We start from the raw sequence: 27570 nt of genomic DNA, 5'->3' as shown, positions 1-27570 counted from the left end.
TCAAAGATTGCAGTTTGACTCTGTGGGCTTCGTGACCTCACAAAGGGGCGGGCTCAGTGAAGAGTCACAGCAGCTCTGTGATAGTCTGGTGACTTGTCCAGGGTGTACCCCGCCTCTTGCCTATCAACTGGGATAGGCTCCAGCCCCCCGCGGCCCCTAACAGGATACGCAGTTACGGAAAATGATTGAATGAAATAATGAGCATGCCTAATGTGTGGTCACATTAATAAATAACATAACTGCCCATTTGTCAGTGAATTTATACAGAAACATATTGTAATAAAAATGTTATAGAGGCCATGACACATAGAGCAGGGACCAGTAGACTTAATCAATGCATATATGTTACTCATTAAACATTGTCAGGGATGTGAAAAAGATGACTGCTGACATGATAATAAAGGCTTTTACATTACGTTTAAGTTAATGAAAGTATTAGTCATAGTGTCACGTTTCCTACATAACCAGAATGAAGATGAGCAAATTAATTGTTGTAACCAAGAAAAGACAGAGAAAAGACAAAGGAAATGAAAGGAGGGGGCGTCTTGTAGGGCTCAGATAACTGAGTTCAAACCTTTCCACAGAGCTAATGACGGCCCATCAGCCCCCCACACAGCAGGCTGTGTTAATACCAAAACAATTATCACACAGTAAATTAACAAGCATCACAGGGAAGTGTTTTTCTACAACATTAAATTGCATTTGCACGCATCGAGCAGGGGCTGCTCACTCACTTCAACGTGCGTGTATGTGTGGAAGAGAGCAATAGAGTCAGCGCGGGTACGGCCGGCCAGTTTGGCTGTCTGCGTACAGCGTGTCATCACTCTGAAATTAAATGAATACATCACTCTGTGGCTGCGCTGGGCACCGACCTGGCAGCTTGTCTCCACCCTCCTGCAGGAGACAGAGCCGCTGATACTTGTCAGCTGGAGAAGAATCATTTGCATCGAACAAGGAGTAAAGCGAGAACAAGAGCTCTCCAGCTTTGCCTCCTCCACTGATGGAGGCCTCCTCAGGGCTTTGAGAGGCCTGAAATCACTGAACGAGCAGAAACACCGTTATCCTGATTTGACTCATGAAATAATCATCAAAGGCATTAACTCCACTTCACAGTGAGCGTTTATTTTATGAAGCATTTAGTGGTAGCTATTGTATCCCTGCATTACAGCATATTTAATGAAGGGGAATAATCTATTGGCAGGCAGTCCATCTGTAACTAATTGTGTAGCCTGACAGATGCTAAAAATGACATATCTGTTTTGGTGCTTCTTTGTACAAAATATAAACAATGAGCCTTATCACCATTTTAAAGGCTTTCTTTTCAGTGCCGATCCTTTTATAACCAGCATTTTACAAAGCCGCTTCTCACTAATGGAAACTGCGAGAATCTAACAGACCCCTAATGCGAGCATCCACGGCTTCCACGAAGAAAAAAAAATTATGTTTGCATATCAAAGAAGATGGAAAATTTTGGCTAGCAAATGTGATGTGAGAGCAAAATTGCGTGACTGTGTAGGCCACAATTTTCTGAAGAAAAAATTGAAAAGAAGATGTGCATGAACGAGCGCAAAGCAAAAAAGAGGGGTCAAATTTTAACTGATTTTAACAAACAGTAAACGACAACAAGCAGATAATGGATAATGGAATATGGAGGGCTGCAAAGGGTGCTCTGCTTGTGTCCTCCAAATTTATACAAGAAACGCTGTACTTCTGAGGCACACTGGGAGAAGCCTTTCAAAAGCAAAAGGCTTTGTTGGCCAATTATGATGCATTCGGTCTCAGAATGTGGACTTCAGAGGACAAAGACCCCGAACTGGGGCACAGCTTTAGATTTCCTTCTCATTTCTAGTAAACCACACCACAATTGTCAATGAGAAGAAAATGCATTTCCAGGAATTCCCTGTGATGTTCTATTTTATTTTTTTTGCAAGACTTTGACTGTATGACCACACACAGTATCAAACATAACTGCCATATGCCATGTTCTGGCTCCACAGTGGTGGAATGAGCATTCGCCAAATGAATGTAATGTAATATTATAAAGGGAATTTAAAGAGTTTCTCTACACAACAGAAAACTAACCTAGGTGTCGCTGTGACCCATACAGTATATTTACTGCACCCTTCATAGGGTGGTTTTGATATTTCTGTCCACATTGTCAAGTTTCCATGCCAGTGTCTAAGTCTAACTAAGAAGCTCCTGGTCACATGAGACACACTGACAACTTAAAACAGCCCACTGACACATGGTGGTGCAAAGGTAACTGTATACTGTATACTGTAAACTATACTGTAGGGTATCTTACATATAGAGCACAGGGCAAACTGCATGTGCTGGACTCTAAAAATATAAATTCAGCATGAATTTATCATGTGCCTTTAGGCAGCACAGAAAGCAGTATGGCAGGATGGGAAGTCATCAGTTTCCAGTAGCACACTGGTCCCATTCCCTTATCAGTTTTATATATACACATCACTATTTCCTTATGCAATTTGGTGCCAAAAACACACACATAAACACAGAGACTGTGACCAGGACTCAAAAAAAGAGGTACTTGAGCTACAAAACTGATCATAATCACAAAACACCATATGAATTATGTATCATAATGTTCATAGTTTCATAATTTTTGCTTTTTGATATTAAAACGTCTGCAGCAAGGTGCTCTATAATCATATCATATCTCTACTCTATCTCTACAGGACCTGTGGTGGAAGTAAAACCTGTGTGTACCAATGTTATTATGAACCCATGGACATCACCATCCATGGATGCTGCTGTAATGCAGTTCACAGTTTACACACATAGACACTACACATTTCTTTGTAAGACTTAGTTTCACTGAAAACTGTTCACAGGGGGTCTAATTATCCAAAGTAATAAGAATACTATTTCTGGAAAGAGATGGGGCTGTTTTCTTTGCTGTGAGCGCCACAAACACAATTTAATTCACCTCTATTGTAATTGGGTTGGGACAGAAATCTTAAAAACAAATATCTCAAAACCTGGACAAATGAAAACAAAATAAATCCATGGTTAGATATCACTACAGATGAGAAAGCATTTGTGGAAAGAACTGACCCCATAGAGCAAAAATCATCATCTTTGGGAATCATTTTGGGAAATACTCTCACTCGCTTCCTGGCAGAGAGTTAGATCAGAAGACTGACACCACTCACATCTGTTCGATCATTGTAGCCAGGTATCAGTTAGCTTAGCATAAAGACTGGAAAGAAGGGCAAACAGCTAACCTGGCTCGTCAAGTAGCAACACAGTCTGTCCACCAGCACCACCAAAGCTTCATATTTAACAGACACATACAGTATAATCATGTTCATAATGCCTCAGCAATCACCAAGAAGTTGAATAACTGTTTGAACGTTCAGTCAAGATGTCCCGTTATGGTTCAAAAATAGTTCAAAAATGAAAGTTGCGCCAATATCAAGACTATTACCTGGGTGTCCTAGCAACATCCAAATATGATGTAAACATGAACAAATAATAAGCCAAGTTTGACTTACACAGGACGAATTCCAGTCTCCTGGGTAAAAGTCCTGTGCTGGATCCATTCATCCACTATGACTTGCTGTGTATGTGGACTTTGTCGCTCCTTAGGGTGCTTTCGAACCTGCCCTGTTTGGTTCGGTTCAATCAAACTCAAGTTCATTTGCCCCCTAAGTGCAGTTCATTTGGGCAGGTGTGAACACAGCGATCACACTCAGGTGTGCACCAAAACAACCGCACCGAGACCTTCTTGAAGAGGTGGTCTCAGTCCGGTTACAAACGAACTCTGGTGCGGTTGGTTTGTGGTGAGAAGGTGTTCCGACCTGGATGTGAACCAACTGCAGTCACATGACACATTGTTTGGGTTAAACATGTCACAGTCCTGGAGGATTATTAAGGTGCACCTCCTGCTGTACTGCTTTAATATGCACATTCAGCACATCCAATGCATCAAAACATTGTTTTCTAGTTGGAGCCGCGCCTCGCTTTCAAACTGTATGGTTTGACTAAAGGGAATTATGCAACTTTACAACAAAATCAGTCCCTGATTCAGACCAAAGCAAGACAACTCTAGGTGTGAAAGCACAGGTATTTCTGGCAGAAAGCTTTTAAGGCAAACCTCTCTCATATGTGATAAAACTACAGCTTGGATAAAGACTTCTGGTTCTCACACGGGGTTAAAATGATAAGACAGGAATATTATTTAATTTAATCTGATCACAACCAAATCAATTGTCATTAAAATGGTGTATTTTTAAAGAAAAAAAAGATAAATGCATTTGCCTTTTTCAGTGGTCTGACTGGACCATTATTAGACGTGGAAACAACACAGCCATCTGGCTGTCTGCCTCATAACCATGTTGCCATTTTTGGCATCTGACCAGGACCATTTTTGGGCAAGGACACAACTTTGTCAACTGACCAATGTTTGCTGAGGTGGGACATAGGAAGAAAACTTAATTCCAATGGCCATTTTCCCCACAGTATTATAAATGTGCTGAGAGCAGGAGAGATGGTGATTCAAACTGCTGAGTAATAAATAAACAGGCACAGTGGCAGGGTCACAGGCTGTGTCCCCTGAGAGGGAGATTGTGGGCTGTGGAGGGGTCTCAGGAGTGCCGTGACAGCTCTGGGAAGAAGCTGTAGAGGTGACAAGTGGTCTTCATCAAAATGCACTGGCATCATCTGTAAGGGAAAAGTTTTGGAAATGAATGGCTGCCCAAGAGTGCTGGGTTGGCTGTATATCATCCTGTCCTTTTTCTTCACCCCCGGTGTCATGCAGCTATTTTATGGAGGGCAGCTGACAGCCAATTATCTGCTCAATAGGAGGTCATTCAACACTCTGGAGCTTGTCCGTGGAACTGGAGGAGAAGGTGGTAAACCAGATACTATGATGGAAAAACACACCATGGCCTTCGGTTACAGCCCTGGAAAATGTGAGCGGGATTGGTTGTGGGGCATTGTGCTTCAGCTGTCACATGAAGACTATCATTAATGTGAGTTTCTGGATTGAGCAGACGGTGATGGCAGATAGAAGTAACTTTCATAACTGAGCCCGGCTTGAGGTATATAAATCAATGAGATTTGATGAGCGGCAGCAAATGAATTCTCATTTTCACAGCGAGCGTGAACGCGGTGTGTTCAGCAAGACATTATTAGCAGCAAAGGATGGTGTGAGGCAGACCACCTTGTGTTCCTGGTGATGAGATCCATCAGGTTTAAACAGCTGATGGACAGGCCAGACACGGTGGAATTACAGGGTGCAGAGGAGTAAATTAAAAACATCCACTTGGGTGCTTCTTTCAATACAAGATACAGCTCAGAAATAACCTTCCATGCCTTTTTTAACCCTGACATTCCTGATTTTGTAAGGTCAGTGAGCTCGCTGACTCAATTACTTGGGATAATGTGGGATTGTGAATCAATAACCACCACGGTCCGAGAAGCAGCGCTCACCATGTGAGCTTGTTTCATGAAAACTCCCAGAGGATACCAGGGGTGGAAGAAGCATTCAGATCTTTTATATAAAGATGCAGCTGGTAACTTTTATAAATCTAACTCTTTGTCATATTAGATTAAACTGTCACTTCATCCACACAGAAGTAGATGAGATAGTCCGTGAAAAAATATCAGTTCCTCCTTCTGATGGCATTTGCTTGAATCTACTATGGCTGAAGGAAAACCACCAATCAGAGCTGGGGAGACTAACGCAGCTGGCAATCATGTCAATCACTGCTTGTGAACTATGATCAAGAAGAAGAAGATATACTTTATTAATCCCCGAGTGGAAATTCAATTTTTTCACTCTGTTGTCATACACACACAGGCCTGAGACACACACTCTCACAAACAGGACCTATACATGCATTAAAGGAAGGGAAGTCAGAGCGAGGGCACAGCCCATGGACAGGTGTCGGCGCCTCTCCAGCTGCCAGTCCACGCTCCATATTTGGTCTGGATGGGGACTTAAACTGGCGACCCTACGGACTGAGCTACTGCCGCCCCAAACTGTCAAATTAGGCAGCGCTGATCAAATATGAATCAAGATTCTGTCATTGCATTGCCTATTTCTCGCCGCAAGTATTTTCAGAAACATATTTTAGTGTACTGTTTAGCTGTAAAATCACGAAGTTTGTGATTTGGCCGCCACGTTGAAATAGGGCTGCTTGACTATGGAAAAAAATCATAATCACAATTATTTGGGTCAAAATTGAAATCACAATTATGCAAATGATTATGCGGCGCACATAATGACTTATTGTTAACACGACGGCATGTCATTTCTGCCTCTACATGGTCGCACGTTTACAATTCTCCTCTGCTCTCTGTATCGTGTACAGCGGAGTTTGGCCCCGATGCATGCGCACAGACACACACACACACACACACACACACACACACAGACCAACCTCTCTCGCTCTCCCTCTGCCATATTCCGCATGCTGATTTTGAAATCTTCCGCAATCACCTGCCCCTCGCATTATTCGTAGTTCACCTACTTGACTGGCTCGTGGAGTGAACAGAGGAGAGGAGGGGGCGGTATTGCAAATGCACAATTTCATTAATTTTGAAATCGTTTGACCTCAAAATCATAATCACAATCACCAGACGATTAATTGCACAGCCTTATGTTGCAAACAGTTGAGCAGATCGGACAGAGCAGAGTTTCTCATTTTACAGCTAAACAGTACACAAAAATATTTTTATGAAAACATCTGAGGCGAAAAAAAGGAAATGCAGTTACAGGTAGGCCTGTCGCAATATGCGATAAGTCGGTTAATTGCACGGTGGATTTAAAGGGAGACGGTAACTTTTCTGGCCGCAATTAATTGCCATAATCATGCGTGTTTGTTTTCCTCGTCTCTCTCCACCAAAGAGACTGGACGACAAGAGCATTCACTGCCGTGCATCGTCTGGCAGCCAGGTGAGTTGGTTCATTAACGTAATGAACGGAGGGAAAGCTCTTGTCATCGAGTGTCTTTGTCTCAGTGCGATCTTCGTGAGGGGGAGACGAGGCGGAGAAAAGAAACAACAGAAAGACAGGGAACTTGTTCCTAAACCAAACGCCACGGCCTCTGTGTGGGAGTGTTTTGGATTTAAACCAAATGACAGAGGGGAGCCCAGTAATTTGGACGAGCCGGTGTGCCGGGTTTGTTCTAAAACCATCTCAACAAAAAGAGCGACCAACTGCACACCTGAGAGTGAGAGACTTTATTTTGGTATTTTTACGTGTTATTTTGGATATTTAAATTTTCTTTTTTGCATTTGTAAATATTCTTGTTAAATAAATGTTTATTTCTCTTTAAAAGGGTGAACTTGCATCAATATGCCTTTATTATCATTATATAAGTTTAAAAAATGGTCTTGCACAAAGCACAATATTACTCGTTTATCGCAATAATTTCTGACGCAATTAATCACCCAGCAAAATCTGTTATTGTGACAGGCCTAGTTACAGGATCTTAATCCACATTTGGTCAACATCGCCTTGTTTGACAGTTTGACTGCAGTTCATGAGCAGTGATTGATATGATTGACAGCTGTATTAGAGATGCCTCGGCTCTGCTTGGTTGTCTTTATTCAAGTTGTTCAAGCTTTGTTGTTTTTTTCAAAGATTATCTGTCTCATGAAATGCTGCAAGGACACCGTGATATTTTCAGGAAATACAACAGTTTTATAAAAATGGCCAACTACGGCTTTAAGTAATACCACACTATGAAGATGTGAGACATGGAAAACTGCAATATGAAAAAAACTACACCTGTCTGACAAATGTAGTGGAGTAGATGTGAAATAAAAATACCTAAAGAACTCATGACAGGGTGCAGACAAACAGCCGTCCAACTTGTTCGTCACGTTTGAGATATTAGTTCCTAATTTTCTGTATCAATCTGAAAAGTAGTGTTGAAAGATGCCTTTGGGGTTTTGGATGTTTTTCTGCCGGAAAGCTTTTTTGGGCTTTTTCCTTTATGATGAGAAGGAGGGCAGCGGTGAGGTTGCTGAAGGTCTCTGGGGTCTGAAGACTGTTGGACAGGTGAGGGAGGTCTGGTAGTCTCAGGGGCGTCAGGGGGTTCCTGTCATTCAAACTAACAACAAACACAGCGGAGGTTTGAAGGAAGTGTAGGGCAGGGTGAGTGTGAGATTGCCTTTTGGCTGCTAGTGAGACAGCAGAGTCTTTGTCGTGCTGTGTGAGTTATTTATTTTCCTGTGGGCTTCATGTCCTTCAGGGCTCCTTCCTATAGGCTTCCTCAGCAGTTGTAAAGATTCTCTGCCTGGTGATGTGTTTTCTGTTTATAATCCGACATGCTATTTAACCCTGTTTTTTTAAGATTCCTCTCAGATTGTTAATAAGAATTTTGCAGATGTATTTTTCCAAATTATTTTAATTATTCATGCTTTTTTGATTGACAGTGCTGCATAGCTCTTAAATTTCTTTTTAAAATATTTGCTCTCTATCCCCCGTCTTTTTCTTTTGAAGAAATTCTCTCTTTTTTTTTCATTCTTTTTTCTGAGAAAGGTTTTTTTCGAGCCCTCTTTTTCATAGAGCATTTTTCATTTTATTTTTTTATTTTTCAAGCTTCAGTTCTTGGTATTATCTTTCCCAAAAAAGGTCATAAACATACTAAAAGATTGTTTAGATATATTTTTGATCTATTTATGATATTTTTCAGGGCTCCCTTATACATCATGTGTTCATAGATAATACAGATTTTATTGAGTCATTTGTTAATTGTTGTTTATGCACCTTCATTATTCCATTATTTATGACTCTGGATCCTATAGCTCCTTATTTATAGTTCACTGTTGTTTCTGGTCCTGGGCACTTGTTTTCTTACGCCTCAGGCTGCGTCATCGTCTGCTGGTGTTCTTCTTGATTGTTATGGACACTCATCGTGTTTGTGAGAGGCTAATATTTTGTGGTTCATTTACTCACAGATGGCTCTTATCACTTAATTATGTATTCTCAATCCTGACTGTGTTTTGAACCTCACCTGTGTGTTTATAATTTGCCATTCACTATTGTTTTGTCACGCTGAAACGTGTCCGTGTCTGTACATTTTTACCTTTATCAAATTAATGTTGTTTATGAAGGCAAACTTAGGAAAACAACCAAATGCTGAGGTCAAAACTATCTCAGGTATGACGCCATGATGTAGTGCCTTCATGTTCTGATTTCAAATTGTAGTGTCAAAAAGATCCAGGTTAGCCTCTCAAGCTAAATCTAACATTTTTAATACTGAATGAGCGTCTGATATGTGACACAGCTGAGCAGTTATTGAGGTGGAGCTAATTTCTTAAAGCTTGACTAATCAATATTTTTTCATATCAACAACAACAAATGATTACATGTAATCTGAAAGCTCTATAAAACTTTTCAGCATCATAATAGCAGAAAGACAATGTAGCAACTAACTAGTTTAAAAAGTGGAACATCTGCAGCTTAAGAGACAGTGAGACCCTGAGAGTTGGTGGAGTCAACCTGGAGCTAAAAGCATGTTATTATACATATATATATTGCATTAGCCCTTTGAAACCTGGAGTGACATTACTTTTCTTGTGCTGCTTTCAGATGCCTTTCGCAAGCATTTAACCTTTGAACCCTGAGCAAACTGGTGCGAATAATTTTTTTTGAAAAAAGAAAAAAGCTAGGGAAAAACTATATTTATAATAATAATTATTATCATTTTTACATTTTAATATTGTCTTACAGAATTGTTTTAATTTTTAAGCAGTCTTTCCAGGTCATTTCCTTGTTTGTTTGTTTTTAACTTTCTTTCTTTTATTTTTCTTTCTTACAAATTTTCTTGTTTAAATGTTACTTTCACCTATTTCTTGCTCATTTTTTGGGTGATTTCTTCTTTTGTTGCTCATTGCCTTCATTTTTAAAAGAAATCGAGCCAATTAGCTCGGGTTTCAAAGGGTTAATCCAGTGGACACAAACTCCAGTTGACTAGTGACGTTGCTCTGTGTCTCCAGGATGTGGAAATAGGCAAATGCTTTGCTAACATGTTAGCCATAGCAACTTTATAAGGTTGTTTAATGTTGCTACTGTTTTAGTAGGAAGAAAAACCAATAATCAAGTCTGCATAATTGGTACTATAAGTCTGGTTTCCAGTGATGTTATCTATCTAATTAAGAGGCAAGCAATTATCTCCACCTTAGCCAAGATGCTTTGCAGACACCAGTAAGGAAAATAAAGAATTGAAAAACTAAGTACAACATAACTAGCCGAGCAAAGAACTTAATTCTGGGTAAGAAGTGCAAAATTCTGCAGTTTGGTCAGCCTGCGTTATTTCACAGGAACTCTGAAAAAGACTCAGAGCAGCAGAGGGAATCATTGTTCGTCAGCGTTTGTGCTGCATTGCATCCTTTCTTTGAGAGCAAATACAGCTGAGGAGTAATCCAGCGAGTGCAGAGTGGAAACTGGTATCTGTCTGAGATGAGAGGCCACAGCTCATCCCTTGCCCCTCCTCCATGGGGGGGATCAAGAGTTCAGGATAGAAGCCGGCAGGTTTCCTGTCACTAAAATTCACGCACAAATCCCATCTGATAGCAAAACAAATTTTGGAGGATTCTGCAAATCGAGTTTTAGAATAAAACTAGACAACATCTGGCAATGGGATCGCAACAGCTACAATGCCGATCCGTGATTTAAAACAGGTGTGGACCAGAGACGTAAATGGGGGCCCTCCTTACTTCCTGTCCATACTTCCAGCCACCTTAAATGGGACCGCACCTGCTTTCGAACTCGGCCTGTATTGTGATCTCAACTTAACACCAATAAAGTTTTGGGACTGCCATATTGCACGGTTATGCTGTTATCCCGGTGACGGTGACAAAATCTGTCCACAAAGAGACTTATAAACACTTGGCAGTGATCAAAAGTGCTTCTGTGGTCCTGCTAAAATAGGTGTCTCCAGGACCACATTTTGCCATGATGACACACACACACACACACACACACGCACGCACACAGATTACAACTTTAACACAATACCAGCCCTGCTGTCATGGCTCGTATTAAACAGACAGAAAGCAGGAATTCCTCATGCCCAGCACAACAGTTCCCTCTTCTCATTTTAACAATTTTAAGATCATCTGCCAATAGAATAATAAACACAAAAAATTGCCTATTGCAATTTTGGCAAATAATGACCATAGAACTTCTTTGCAATATGTCACTGCACCTGTTTTTCAAGGCTATTAATACAGAGTATGTTAGAATCAGATGCTGTGTGTTAATTTATCAGACAAACAAGATTTCTCTTAGCGAGGACTGATGCAATCCAAAGCTACAGAAAGGAGAGCCGTCTGTTACGATAACACGTCACTTGCCAGGATTCAGAAGTGCCAAAATGCTGTACACATTTGGAAATGTACAATAAACTTTGCAAAGCTACTTAATGATTCAACTAGTAATATGAATAAACTTCAGTATGGGAAGAATGTTGAAAGAGCAAACTCATTAGAGGGAAGGTCATCTGCAGCAATTAATCAGTTGCAAAAAAGCACTGTACCAGTGTCAGCTGGCTGTAAGGTAACAAAAACATGACTGTGGAAAGGGTGAGGATTTCTATTATAACTTAGTATTATATGTTAAATCAAAGATGGTGGAGAATTTATCTTGAAGCCACGGGTGGCAGCAGTGAGCAGAAAGAAATCCTGCACTCCACTGCAGTAGGTCCAGCCTGTTCCCATTCCCAGGTTGTGAAACACAGACGCTTTGCTGTGCCGATTGGCATGAGAAACCAACGCCGTGGGACAGATGTAAAGCTCTGGCAGCTCTGCAGTAAAATGCTTCACAACTTCATATTTATCACAGACTGATATTTATGGAAGAGGGAAAAGATACTTGTCTGCTGTGATTGGTTGCTCCTCATCACATGACATGTGGTGTGCGCTGCTGCACTCCAAAAGTTGAACTCTGTTTATCTCAGAATGCAGCCACCGCACCCTGACAAACAGGTGGATGGGACCATGTGCACTCTGTGACAGCTTCCGTCTGGCGTTTGAGCGTGCCTGCTGTTAATCTATATTAAGAACAATGAATTCCAGGCCACGTGAAGGATGCATCCCATAGAGACACCAAAGAGTGCCTTCAGCATCAACATCACATGCCAAGGGGTGTGAGAAAGCATCGGTATTTGATGACCTGGGATGAGAACGTGTTGGTGGGTCATGTTGCTACTACTTTAAACCTGTCTGAAATCTGTTATATAAGTTAATTAAAAACTTGCCTTCCCTCCAAGCTGTACATATTTTTTGTCTTATGATGAATTTTGCGAATGCCTGAAATGTTTGAGTTCCATCTGACAGCTGAACCAGGATGGTGATATACGTGCTACCATATCAGTGTCTTAGATCAGGGCATTTATTAATCCAAATTAATCCAAAACTATCTACAAATGAGACACAATCTAAGCCAGACTGAACATCACTGTAAGATAGGAAAATCTAAGCATTTCACAGGTCAGGTCAGTTCTGACTGTTAAACTCATTGATTTATCTGCCAAAGACAACTTTTTCCTTGTATGTAGCACTTTGTTTGGGGATTGTACATATTTGACTGCAATTTTAAATAACAGCTGTTCTTGTACTCATGTTCAATTAATTGTCTCTACAAAAATAATTCAGCTTTGGAGCAAATATTTACAGGAATGTTCTTCCTCCATGTTTACTCAACAACAATCCCAAACTTTTACCACAAAGTGTAATTTAACAAGTTCCTTTCCTCAATTTCTGTGTGCGTCTCTCTGTGTGTGTTCCAACCTCATGTCGACTTCAGCTCAGCATGTTCCCTTGAAAGAGAAGACCGAGTAAGTGCTTACGAACTGAGGCATGGAGGGAGAGACAGACCTGTAGAGTGACAAAGGGCAGGCAGATGAACAGAGCAGCTGGAGGAGCTGGCTGAGCATCTTACGTGTTTAAGTGCTCAGGTGGGAAGAGCAGTGGAGAGACTGGGCTTTGAGTTAGTTCATCACAGAGCTACTGCCACTTGCTGACAATGAGAGCGTTACTGGGACCCAGAAAACTGCTGGCTATGCAGAAATAGGCTCCTTTTGTTCTATTCAGCCTAGTGGAGCAGCAATAAACCTTCTCTCCCATTCCCCAGTGCCGGGCACAAGAAGAAAAAAAAGTTTCTTCTGCTTTTGCAGCGGGTGCCGAGAAATGCTTGCATTCAAAAGACGTTTTCACTGTGAGGATGCGGGGAGCAGGGGATGAGAGGGAGGAGAGAAGGATATTATCATATTGGGAGAGCGGAGCTAGCAGAGGAGGTGGGAGGGGAGAGAGGATGGTTTGATTGTGCTGAGAGAAAGATGAAGAAGTAAAGAAAGGACAGAGAAGGAATGTATGATTGGATTTGGCCGAGTGGTAGAGCTAGCTGTCTGTTAGCCGGCTGAATGGGAGGCCTGTGTTATAATGGGAAAGAATGGACACTGGACGAGGGCTCTAATAGGGTCTTCAGAGAGGATTCAGAGGTTCAGAACAAATCACAATGGAGCACAGGTCTGCACTGAGCCAGTCAAGTCTCTGTCCATCTCGCCAAATTTAATTACACTCGCAGTGTGGCAGTCTGACACACACAACAGCTTGTCTCAAAATAACTTCAGCCTGCTGCGGCTCAGCTTGGCAAGATTTGCATCCCAATATCTCTTTTATTAACAGTATACAAAATCTGAAGGAAAAGGAGAGATCTTGTGAATCAAGTAACTGACTGAAGGTTTTGTCTGGTAAAATTTGAAGTAAATGTCAAAATACTCAGTCTGTCTTTCACCTGAAAATGTTGCATGTGTCAGTTCTCCATCAACACTCAGAGACACAGAGCTGCTCCTCTGTTTAATCTGTCTGTTAATTAGTCGACAGTGCGACATCAGTCTGTATGTTGCATGTGCTACGCTCGATCAGTCTGTGCTATGAATGAAATTACCGCAGCACATGTGCAATCCAGCTCTGCGCTGCTAGTTTGTGTGTGAGGTGGATCAAAGCGCCTCCGCGTTCTTCTTGGTAGTTGTAGTCTATTTGTGACACTGAGACAGCGCCAGCATGGCAGGTGGGAAATGTAGGATTATCGTACCAGAGACTCAAATTTATTGTATTTTGAGGGAAATTATTGTACATCCGTCATAACCAAAATAACAATCCTACTGATGCGCTATAGGCAAATATAGTCACTCTAGTGTTTACTTTTTTGGTTTACTTTTTTTCCATTTTCCTTGCTTCTGTTTTTCTTCCTCTTCTTCTTCTTCTGTTTTGAATCTCATTCTCGCTCGACTTCCTGACGGGTCCTAGCACCTCGTGGGGCGAGTACAGCCAAAGATACTGACCATTCAGCCAATCGTGCTCATTGTTCAGAGACAAACATCACCCATATCTCACGCTAAGCAAAGTGCGATTGGCTGGAAACATGTCACATGGGAACAGATGCCTTCAGGGCTCACAAAAAAAACTCTGGCATACTGATTACAACCACACATTCATGAAATGGTCAAATAATCGTACATTTGGCCTTTTTTGTGATTACTGATTGTACAGAGGGCCAAATTATCGCACAAATACGATAATTATCGTACACCTGGCAACGCTGGACAGTGCCTGGATGCAGGCAACAGATCGGTTTAAAAATTCAGCGACAATACAGACGTTTCATGTACAAGACATATATAATGTAGGGGCGTCAGTAGCATAGTGGATAGTGCCGGCGCCCCGTGTACAGAGGCCATGCCTTGCTGCAGCAGTCGCAGGCTCAACTCCAGCTTGCAACCATTTGCTGCATGTCACTCCCCGCTCTCTGTCTCACCCCATTTCACTCTGTCCTGTACATTAAAAGGCAAAAGCCTGCAAAAAGCAATCTTTAAAAAAAAAATGTGGACAGAGTGTCTCCTTCCCTCCCTCGGCCTCTCTGTTGATGCTCTGTGCATAAGTAAGATTAATAGTCAAAATGCATAAGAATATCTAAATCATTTTCGAGCACTGGATTCATTTAAAAGACCATGGAAAACAACTTTTCAAACCCCCCACCCCCCATTTGTGTTTTAATTATGAAATTAGAACACAAATACACACACACACATACACACACATCTTGAGTGAGTTGTAACTTGAACGCAATGTGTTTCAATCAAGAGTGCATTAAATGTACTTACTATAGCAGGCGAGCAGAGACATTTGCCAAAAGTAACATGTAAATGCTTAAGAAGTAGGTAAAAATAATGACTCAACAGTTTGAAAAGTTAGTTGAAGAAAAGTAATGGATATGCAGTTGAATTATTTGTATAAAAGTTTAATGGTGAAATAGCAAAGAGTCTAGTAAGCTTGGCTGACCTGGGTACTTTTAAGGGCACCAACCGATGCATTGGTACTACTGAGTACAGATTTAGCCTACATTAAATCAATCTGTGCTACATTCTGGTACCTAGGTGCACACCTGGGTGAGAACTCTGGGTTCAGATAGGAGGTGGACTGCTAAGCACCCCAAAGCTAGGATGCCAGCCGCGGAGCTCCATGGCCAGCTTCCAGGCTTCAGGGGGCTTTGTGGCAAAGACAACGGAGCTCCGTGGAGCCTGCAGGCTCACAGAGGAGGAGAAAGCACCGAAAAGTGCCCCAAAGCCAGGAAGTTGGCCACGGAGCTCCGTCTGTTTCCCAGCAAGCTGAAACTTTCACCACAGTGCTGATAGTTTCAGCTTATCTGGTCTGTTTTCTTTTCTCCTTCATTTTAAAAATAGTACTGTCACTGCTGTTTGTGATTGTGTTTTTTTAATTAGGCCCACTTGTTTCTTATAATTGTCAGTTGTGTCTTAACCGAGACGCACGCACGCACGCACACACACACACACAAAGTACTAAAAAAAAAGTACTGACGGATACGGTACAGAATTCAAGATGCAGGGTACCAGTTTTGGCTCAAATGTGAGCAGTACCCAACCCTGGCATCTAGCTTCTGCAGCTAGGAGTACAAATGCAAAATGCCTAAACTAAATCTTAAGCGTGTCAGTGGCAGATCAGAAAACAGATGTTAATTATTTTTGTAATAGTTTTGGAAGGTACTGACAAATGCTGCCATCTCGCCGATAGAGGCTGTTGAGCAAAAACACTCACACTAGTGAGAGCCAGTGACAAATTATGTATTCTGTTCTTTAGGTTGGAGGACTGTGCTCAAATCTTGGGGAAATAATGTGTATGCCTACATACCATTAGAGATAAGTACAAACCTATGACGTGTTCCAGATCCTTAAATAGTCAACAGCTCTCTGAACATTTTAATGTCATAAACTGGCTTTAGGAATCAGTATCTGACAAGTGGGTGTGTTTGAGTGTGGCTGAGTGCCTGTAATGCAACATTTGCTTAGTGTGAGTACTCCTCAGAGCTACATATGCTGCATGGAGCATGTCATTGTGCCTGAAGGAGGAGGACAGTACAGTCAGCTGCCTCCATGTAGCCTCGCTGTTGTTTGGCCAGCCTGCTGGGTGGCAATTATGCCTGCAGGTAATGTGAGAAAGCAAGTGAGAGATACTGACAGAGGTGGGGAGGGAGAAAGCGGACTAAAAGGCAACTCTCAGGGTCACCTTTAATGCTCAGCAAGAGTGGATCATACAGTCGCTGCCTGAAGGAATGGAAGTGCACAGGCATGCACATCTCTACCTACATTAAAGTATGTTTACAATACCGACACAATACAACACAAAAGAAAAAATACAGAACAGTCCTCCATTCAAAAACTTCACTCAAGTAAAAGCATACATCATCTGCAAAATGTGCTGAAAAGTATTCATTATGCAGAACAGCACGTCTTGGTTATGATATATGTTGTGATTCCAGATTACAATATAGGCTGATATCACCTAATTTAACATCTAAGCAGCATTTTAACATTGTAGCTGGTGAACTAACCTGAACTGTTCTGCACTCTTGGGTATGATATCAGCTCATTTCAGGTTTTGTGTATAAAGATATTATATGTTTTCAATCATCACTTGCTGCCTCTAGCACACAGAGGACGTGTCATGCTGCAGCTCATCAACAGACTACTTTTACTGAAAGATCTGCACTTCCTCCACCTTTGTATTAGCTTAAAATCTTGTGTGGACAGCCACTAATTAAAGTTGATTTGCAGAGCTATGACTTGCCAGGCCATATGTTTTTGACCATTGTCTTTATAATGATGGGATTGAGGGTCGTTTAGCTTGAGATATTCCTCAACCTCAACAACGAGTCTCTCCTCAGCCATTCTTTCTCACACACGAGACGCAGCAACAGAGTTCTGTTTACGCATCAGTGGTGAGGAGAGGAGTCGAGCTGCCAGAGGAGCAGAGAAAAAGAGCTGCTACGAGAGCGGATATGTACAGGCAAAGAGCTAGTGGAGGAAATGTATTTAATTCCAGGGACAGAGAGGCTGGAAATGGGACAGTGGCGTGAAGTGCTGCTAGGGCGGTGCATCCAGGAGCGCAGAAGCATATCTATTGAAAATAAAAGTGGTGTATTTTCTGATGCACAGAATTTGCCACTGGTGTGTTTTGACCTTTACAGTGGCTCGCTGTTCATTTCAGGATATCCTGAAATCCTTCTTATTGTCTAATTTACCATTTACATACAGTCTCTTTCAAAATAAACACACTTTGTCAGTACAACACCCCAAATTTAGATTTTTTTTTTTCCTTCAACAACGAACGCACATGATTGGGTTTAGGCAACAAAAACAGGGTTTGGCTTTAGAATCTTACGAGTTGCAAACACCGCTCTCCCCAGTGAAAGTCGTGTTGGTTGGACTCATCCACCACCGCTCCCACCCACCACTTCTGCTTCAGTTTTCTTCTTGTCCCACCGCGTTGGCTGTTACACCGGAATTCCACTGGATGCGTGTCCGTTGCGGAACGGCTGCGCTGGCTATCCGCTGTGTGCTCCGCCGTCCGTCAACACCCACCGGCTGCGTCTGCTGTGCAGAGCGGTGCAGCTCCGCCGGACAGCGGGAGTCACGAGGACCCAGGAGATCTCACGAATTCACACATAATCGCGCGATATAACAAGATTATTTTTTTATAAACAGAACCACAAAACCAGAGGAGTAGTACGAAGACATCTCGGTGCACATCCATGATTAACATCTCCTCGTCCTTGGTGTCAACGGGGTGAAATGACGTCTGAAAATCTCTGACATGTTGACTTCAGGCCTGCCTCCGCCCATTATGACGTTTTCAAGGTGTAGTGCAGGGAAATATGATCCGCCATGAACACTGTGTATTTTATTTTGAAAATTAACCGAATGTTTGATCTTGTTTCTGTGCATGACTTCCTGCCCCGCGCGACCTCTTCTATGCTGAATTGCTGCGTTGTGCTACGGCGTCCAGCAAAAATAGAAGTCCTGCGTATCTGTTGTGGAGGGCTCCGGAGCGCCGCAGCTGTGACGGAGACGATGGAAGCACACATATTGACTAGAATTGAAACGTATCGTTCCGGAGCGCAGACGCAACCAACACGCATCTGGTGGAATTTGGGGGTTAAACTATAACAGTGACCAGCCACGTATCATGCCGACATTAAAGGGTCGCTTTGTTCGTCATAGTCTGACGCCACAAGTCGCTGCCCAAGCGCTGGATTTGGTGGAGTGAGACCAGGTAGAACACACCGTCAGGAGGGTTTGAGCTGCACACTAACACCGACGTACACTGTATACACCATTTAAATTTCAGGAAGGTATTTAAAAAAGCTGATATCGCCCAAGCCACACACTGACCTCTACTTATCATGTCACTTGAGAGATTGTTTCAGCCCTGCTTGTTTCTATTTTAAACTTGCCTTATTCATCTATGCACTAATGGCCAGTATACACTGTGCGATTTTGGGCTGTCCCAGACGAAAGATAGCCATCGTGTGAGAAACATGGCGATATCTTTGGTCGTGGCTCTAAAACAGTGGTCTTACGTCGCACTGTGAGACAGGCTCAAGGACAGCCGTTGTCAACGTCTTGTGACCAAAGATAACCTGAGATAAAATTCTGACGGTGTCAGAAATTTAGGATAACTATCTCACAGTGTGACAGCTGCTACGACCTACGTCTACTAATCAACCAATAGAAATGCAGCACGAAATGACACATTGGTCACCGCGACACTGGCACTAAAGCCAAACAAATGATCGCTTGCCATGGAGGTAAAACGAACTAAAAGAAGTCTGTGGAACTCCCAGAAAGAGGAAAGCTTGGTGGAGCTGTGGCAGCAGAAGCCTTGTTTATTTGATGTTTCCTCCTGCTGCTATCATGGCCGCGAGAAAAAAGACGCTGCATGGAAGGAAATTGCGGAGGAACTGCAACTTCCAGGTGAGCAAGCTACCTGTGGTGGCGCAGATGGATGACGTATGCTGATGCGGTGCATCCTGATGACGTTGCATATTGACGTATGTCGTAACCTGCAATTCAGTAGTAAATGGCCATCGGACAATCTGCACACATCAAACTTGACGTTGTACCAAAGTTTATTAGATCCATATCTCACAGTGTGTCATGCAATGGTCTTATAAGATTGCTAAAATCGCACAGTGTATAGAGGGCATAACACGTCTCTACGCTTATATGTGTATATATTTACGTCTGTCTTTCTGAAGCACTTTGTTTTTTAAAGAGATATACAAATGAAATCATCTAAAACTCACTATAGCTTTAATTAAGCTTTTGTCTGAGTGAAGTCTGTCAGACCTGCAGCTATTTTTCAGTGCACAGTAACTGGTTGCTTTGCTTACTACATTTTAAAGGAGAAGCTCTCCCTCCACAATTCTCTCCAATCAGTTGATGGGCCCTCTGCCTCACTCTCCCATTGTGTATGATGTTGCTTTTGTCTTGACGCTCAGCAAACACATATACACAGTCCCTCGCATGCTCACTTTGACTGCGTGTTTTACAGAACTGAAGGCTTTTACCTTCAGACGAGTTGAGGAAAATCAATGTTGTCTGCCCTTTAAAAACAATTCACAGTTGTATGGTTTCTCAGGGGAACGGGGGGTTGAGCTCGCTGCTGCCACTCGCTGATGTCCTACAGCCAATCACATTCTGTTGCAAAGTACAGCCCATTGCTGCAAATTCAATAAGACTCCTCGAAACAGCCAAGAAGAGATTACCAACGTTCAAATTATTACTCAGAGAAAAAAAGATATGTTCCTATTTCTGTACTCTTGTAGTCCATCTCAGCTCAGTTACAAAGCCATATATTCAAGTTATCAGTGTAGAAGCCACAGTCCGAGGTGCTGCATGTCTGTTTATGTAGCATTCTGTGATAAAATTCAGCATTATCAGCATGCTTGGTATTGCTTAGTAGTTCACACTCATCTTACAGACACAATACATGGAAGGTTATCTTTCTGCCCTGAGCATACAGCAGGAAACGCTGTATTATTCCACCCGCAGACTTGCCCTCCCATCACACGCTGACTTACACTGGCAGTGGAGTAATCTCACACTGATCTTTTCTTCTACACCTCATCAACAGCCATCTGCAAACAGCTATGAGTGAGATGAGAATTCATCTCTGGGTTTAATTTAAAATGAGAGTGCTCAGTAACCTGTGGAAGTAAAGTTGTGCAGAAAAAAGGAGCTGCAGGCCAAAATGAAGAGGATTACAGATGGATTACCTGTGTTCTGACTCGTGGATGGAGAATATGACTCCTGACGTGGAGGACTTCTGCTGGATGGAGGCCAAGAAGGTAAACTCACTTTTCCTCCTGAACAGCTGCACCACTTTCTCTGTGATGTGTGCCGGGGCGTGAACTGCTCTCCCAACATCTGAAGGAATAAAGTCAAATGGAAAGAAATCATGAGCTTGTGTAAACTCTTTTCACAGGCAATGTGCTCTGTGCCTCCATGTGCACTTGCCAAAAGTGGGAGCAACATATTAAGCTATCTAATCACGCACGGTGAAACACCTTTACACTTTGAAAATATATCTCATCAACAGTTCTGGCAGTGCTGTCTGGCTGTCTGTGTTTGGATAAAAAATCATCTGTTGATGCCAACAAGCAACTCCAAACTAGTGCAAGCAAATTCAGACTTAGCAAAGTTTGCAAAAAAGTGTCTGCTTGTTTACACTATACAGCAGTGGTTCCTAATTGGTGGGTCATGGTCCAAAAGTGGGCCCCGGGTCCATTCTGAGTGGACTCGCAAACATGTCAAGTTTGTAAAAACACACTATTTTTAACTACAGTGAATTTCCGGCACAGAGATTTTATTTTGGGGTGCCGTTTCCTGTTGTAGAGTGTGTGACTAACGGACAGCTACTTGACGACATGACCAATGACAAGTATGACACTGAATATATTAAACTGTGTGGACCTTGAACTACTGACGAAGGAGAAATGTGGACCCTGTAGCTGGACCAGTTGGGAACACTGCTATAGAGAACCTTGTGTCCTCTAGAAATTTTGCTGCTGGTAAATCCTAAGGCTGCTCCACTCAGGATGTCCTGATCACTGGAAGCAGTATTGGCCGATATCAAGCACTGATCACTGGGTCTATTTGAAGCCTTCTATTTAGCCCATTATATCTATAACTATTTATTTATTAAACTTTTCTTCATAACATTGTATATTAAGTATGAACATTTAGAGACGAGAACATAGTGTGACTTCACAACTGTTTATTAATTGGCAGGCAACATGTGCAACATATTCCTCTCTTAAAAAAACACTATTCAGGATTTTTCTAAAAGACAATGAATAGACTCTTACAGAAGTTTTTGACCAAAATTAATTTTAAATAATGTGCCTGGAGCCGCAAAACATATGGTAACACTTATGGTAACACTGGGTTTTCAGTCTTAATTAGCCTATTGACATTAGAGACTTTTACTTTTATGGATCTGGGATCTGTTGCTAGCCTAGCAAGGGAGGCTCCAGATTAGCCACAGCTGTTGGGGTTTGGAATAAATTTAGAGGAGAAGGTGCCAGGCTGTAGACGTACGATGAACATTGTATTTGATGAAATGCTAAAAATCATTTATTTTTTGTCAAAGCCACAGAGAGCCTCTGGAGAAGGGCTAAAGAGCTGCATCTGGCTCTGGAGCCGCATGTTGCCTACCCCTGCTTTAAACCATAGCAACCCTGGCTTGGTTGTTGGGAATATGGCTTTCTTGTGGAACCTGTCAAATGTCCTTAATGTTATATTTTAAAATATTTGTCAGCTTCATCCTGTTTGTTGTAGTTGCCTAAAAGTCCGGTTAGTTTAGTCTTATCTTAGTCAAAGAAAACAATAACTATTTTATTAGTTTATTAGTTTGTCATTGAAAACTGCTGACATTTTATTTTTGAATCATCAGATTATGATATATGATGATATATGGACTGCACTTGTATAGCACCTTCTTCTTCAGACCACTCAAAGTGCTTTTACTCTACATGTCACATTTACACCCTGGTGGTCGAGGCTATCGTGCATGGTGCCACTTGCTACTCAGTAACCACTCACATGCTCCCAACAGCCATTGGGAGCAATTTGAGATTCAGTATCTTGCCCAAAGACGCTTTGACATGTGGACTGGAAGAGCTGGGGATCAAACCACCAATCTTCCAGCAACCCATTCTACCTCTGAGCCACAGCCACCCCATTTTATCCCATCTTATCAATATCTGATGACAAACACAGGTGTATACACACACACTCTAACTCCCTTTGTCTTGCCCTCCCCTCTTCCTGTCCACCTCGCCCTCTCTCCTGACCACCAATCATGACGACCAGTAGCCGATCAATCAGAGCACTCTCAGTAAATCCAGCTGCATCTTCACAGACATCTCGCCCACAGTTTTGATTGTTTTACAATCTCAGTCTTACATCTCTATCCGTTAGGAATACCTTTGTACTCACAAAAAATCGCACAGATCTGGTAAAACTACACATTCGCTACAACCTATCTATGGGGCAGTGAGACAGTTTGAGAGGTTGTAAACAAACCAACAGTTCAGGCAGCACAAGTACGGCAGGTCAAAGTTGAACCATTCATTTTGTAAACTTTGATGGATGTTTACAACGGACAGATTGGGTCATAATTCTACCGTCTACCTTGACTTTCTATTCAAAGTGAGTCCACCTAACCTTGAGGGCTTTTTCTTGCAAAGTCTGACTTCTTTTTAGCAGCGTTGCCCTGTTTCTAGACCTAAGCAATTGAACCTCGTCAGTATTTTCACTTCCAATAAGAACGCCGACCATAACTACAGTGTCTACAACTTTGACTTCTAAAGCAGCAGTAAATAAAGTGCACCATAACAGTCTGACTCTGTGTGACCCTGCATCTTCACATATGGAAATCTCCTGTTTGTTTGAAATCATCATTCCTGTGATGTTTGTGAGTTAGCAATAACAGCTCAGAGTTTAGTTAGTGTATAGCCTGTTGAAAAAATAGTTGAAAAAGATGGATGCACACATGTATCAGCACCGTGATGTGTTCATGTTAGTGCCTGTGTTTGTCTTGTCTTAAAAACCTGTGGATTATTTACAGGTGATATTTGGAGTTAAGTGACAGTTAAGGAAGATGAGCAACAAGTGTTGGAATGTCAGCGAGTTCAGAGGATGTGCGGTTAGCAGCACATCTGTGCCAAGACCAAAGCTACAATATGCAGCATTCACTGGGAATGAATGATGGTTTTGTTTGTCTTACCACTTCAAATTTCCCATGTTTTGTATTGCATTCAGCCTAAGATGAGTTTTTATATTGATTTTCTTCTCTCCAAAGAGACACTTTCTTTCATGTCAACATGGAATAAAAAGAACCTTACAGACAGAAAGAAGCCAGCCCTATCATGATGCCAGAGTGAACAGTTTGGAAACACATTACTCTGTACAAGGACACTCCAACACCTGGCAGCTGACTCACAAAAGATCAGACAGCTGGGTTTGTTTCTCTGGAAACACTGCTTGTAAAACACAATGCAGTGAGTTCTACATGTTCACCCTTTATAGTTTGTAAAACTGCGTCAACTTCACAAAGAACAAAGGTGAATTAAGGTTTACTGTGATGTGATGTTTGCATATGTTATGACAGTTGATTTCATGGTGTAGTGACAGTGAAGCCAGTGGCTGCCTGGAAGGTAAGGAAACACGGCATGCTTTGGATAACTGTCTGCAGACATTTCAAATATATTTAAAGATTTTATTATCAGCAATGTGAGTAACATGACTCAAAGGATGGCGATGTCTGTCCTTTGGACAGTGGGTGGGTTTACCACTTTGATCCAGATCAAAATATTTCAACAACTATTAGATGGATTACCACCAGTGTTGGGCTCCTTACTCATTACTCGTTACTCTTTTCAAAAGTAATAATATTACTTTACTTATTACTCCCTGCCAACAATAATTTGTGACACTAATCGTCATATTACTTTTCCGTTTAAACCCCATACAATTGGTAAATGCGTATCTTCTTCTTATCTTCTTCTTCTCCAAAATTCAGGCATGTGCCTCTGTGTGAATGTCAGGGTAACTACCAGTAAGTGTAGCTAAGGCTAGACAGATATTTTTACCTGGGGATTTTCTGTTGCCTGTGTCTGGTATTTTCCCAAAGATCTGCCTGAAAGACGGAGAGTCACTCATGGTGCAACATTTCATCCACAACATATCCAACCACAAGCTTCATTACTTCTTTGTAGCTGCAACTGTCCACGAGTAAAATCCAGTTTTGGTTGTTTAGCCAGCATAGCGCTACAGCCAACCTCCATGGCCGAGACAGGCTCACCTTTGGAGGGCTTTATTTCCTGGAGCTTCACATTGTTGTGCTGTCGGTCATAGTAGCTGAGATGTTTCAGACGAGTGTTGGGTTTTTTTTTGGAGTAGAAAGAGTTTTAGTCCGACTACCTGCAGCAACAGAGTTCTTGTCATCTTTACCCCCGACAAAATCAAAGTCAAAGGAACATTTCTAGCCGCTAAGGTGAGCCCTTCCATCTTTCAAACTAGCTTGCAACGTGCCTGCACAGCACAACAATTACAAAAATGAGTCTGCTGATGTGATGTTGTATTTCAAGTCATTAGTGATGTGACAACAGGTAACGTTATCACATCACTAATGACGTTGTACGGAGTTGTTTGGTTTTGGGGTTATTGTAAAACTATTATAAAAAAAAATCTTCGTAATTAGTTACACTACTTGTTACTGAAAAAAATAATATTACTGTAATGCATTACCAGTATCGCCCAACACTGATTACCATGAAATTTTGTTAAGGAATTCATAGTCCACAGAGGATCAGTCTCACTGACAGTAGTGAACCTTTGACTTTTCCTGTAGTTCTGCTGTGAGATTTATATTTTTGGGGCTTTTTAGTGAAACACGTCAACAACTATTGGATAAATTGCTGTGAAATTTGGTACAGACATTCAAGAACTGCGGTGATACCCTGAATTTACATCTAGTGCCACCATCAGGTCAAAATTTCAGTATGTAACTGATGACCAAATACCTGCAAAACTGACATTTTGATCAGATAATTTCATGTTCAGTGCTCATTTTCCCACACTGGGAACTGGTAAGATCTTATTGATACCAATGTCATTATCAGTTCTGCTTATTGATCCAATTCTTTATCGATTCCCTTTGTTGATAAATGATCAGTTTTTGGGGTGAGAAAAAGTAGGCCTACACAGGTATTCAGCATCAACGCAACTACTTTTTTTATCTCTGAGTCTCAACATAGCATAAAAACAGAGTAGAAAGAGGCATGCATGTGACTCTGGTGTACAAAAGCTCCACTGTTTAACTGTTTTCTCAGTCAGATAAAATGTGCTAAGCCTGCCTGTGTGGCACTAATGTTATTATAACGAAGGATATTTACTATCAGTAACAGGTGTGCTGCTCGGTTGGGAAGCAGTGGCACTCGTGCGCAGAGTGTCAAACACACGGTATTCCTGGAATTTAAGCTCGTGGCATAGAAAGATGTGTCAGCATATTGCTTGTGTTTCCAGTTATCATTTTGCAGGTATTACAAGCAGCACTGCTGCCATCTGTCTTTGTCAAATGAAGCCACGTTGTGGACCTTCTTGTTGCAAGTTTGCTGAAGCGTAGACACCGGAGTTTGATGTCCTTGTTTTGTAATGTGCAACTGTCACAAAAACATGCCATCATCGACAAAAGGATTCTAATTCCAACCTGGAAACAGTTCTCAACTGGAGCTGGTTCTTGATTCCCATCCCTCTTTTGAGTTGTTTGTATTTCTTTAAATCAATCACAAGCGTCTTAGGTGTCTCAAGCCGAGGATGCAGCTATGGTTCCTTAGCAAAATGATGTTGGAGATCAGGAAGGGGAGGACAATTCCTTCTGAAAATAGGTGCGGCAGGTAAGGCAGGTTTATACGCACAGTCTACATCCTGTGAGCTAGACCATGGGGAATGTACAGGATAACAAGAATGGGTATATTTTTGCATAAAACACAAGATAAAAAAGAAATCATGTAAGCTTAGAAGTGAGTATTTATCATGTAAGTGCTTTTGATTCATCAGACAGATAGCAGAACTCTGCTGTCTCTAGGATTTGGCGATAAATACAATCCTCACTATTCTGGCAATAGGGGCATTTTGGGATGTATGTGAATATGAACGTAGAAGAGGAAACCTGAGGAGCTTGTAGCAACAGTAACTTGTGTCTGAGCCACCAGAGCCGAGGACAGATCTGAAGGAGAGACTGTGGTTCCACACTCCCAGCTGTACATGTCAGACAGTCCAGTGTGGAGAAGCCTGTGGCTGTCTCAGCGCAGGGCTTTTAAAACTCCCCGGGGAGACAGTGGCCCAGCCTGCCTTCACACTCAGCCTCCCTGCTGTCACAGCTCAGTCGACGGAGTGCCACTTCCCTGGGCCTCCCCGGTTCTCTTCTGGCTCCATGACCAGAGTCTGTCATTAGATCATCCCTTCAAATCTGCTGAGACACTGGCCCTATTTTCATGATGTTAAGATACTGTCAGATGTCAAGTCTGGTGTTTTTTAACCTCACCTGACTGACAAGTGAAAAAAAGAGCTACGTGGCGTGCTTCAAGGTCAACAAATTGTTCCACATAAATTCAGTCTCATTTAAACTGCAGCTGGCGCTCCTCATGTAAGCGCTTAATACAGTCAAGTTCACGGTCTTCATGGCATTGATCAATACCAACAAATTGTTATAATGAGTCCTGCTTAAAACAGGCAGAAAGCAAACCAAAGCGGACTCTTAGTCCTGTGCATATGTGCTCGGTTGCAAATGAGAACGAGACCTGAATTGTATTTTATCAGCAGTGATTAAGTGCCCAGCTCATTCCCCTTCCAAGTAAAGCCACAGCTGGAAGATCAATGGTTCAGCTGGCTCAGATGCAGAGCCTCAACACCAGAATTCATCTTTAACCTTAAGTTAATGTGCGTAAAAATGTTACAATGCAAAAAGTCCTCATGTCAAAACAACTAAAAAGACTTTAGTTGTGTTCGAGTTGACTGTTTTTAATCGCCTTTAAGAACAACTGAGGCCTTTCTGCAGGACAACATGTCCAACAAGTCCTCACACCTAAATGACAACATACTCTTGGGTGTTAATCATCACTACTTCCAGAATGACCAAAACAGTTTATACGAGTAGTTT

The 27570-nt window shown here is 41.9% G+C and overlaps 1 protein-coding gene across 1 annotated transcript in view; it reads right to left on the bottom strand.

Annotated features, from left to right (window-relative positions):
- Positions 1-27570, bottom strand: part of LOC117259899 (protein kinase C-binding protein NELL1-like) — a 465849-nt gene that overhangs the window by 374263 nt on the left and 64016 nt on the right. Inside the window, exon 3 of the mRNA XM_033631687.2 lies at positions 20621-20771. Coding sequence (XP_033487578.2) covers positions 20621-20771 — 151 coding nt within the window. The remainder of the gene's footprint in view (positions 1-20620; positions 20772-27570) is intronic.

This window comes from Epinephelus lanceolatus, chromosome 2 (assembly GCF_041903045.1).
Source record: "Epinephelus lanceolatus isolate andai-2023 chromosome 2, ASM4190304v1, whole genome shotgun sequence".
Lineage (NCBI taxonomy): Eukaryota > Metazoa > Chordata > Actinopteri > Perciformes > Serranidae > Epinephelus > Epinephelus lanceolatus.
This window is presented reverse-complemented; position numbering and strand designations above follow the sequence as displayed.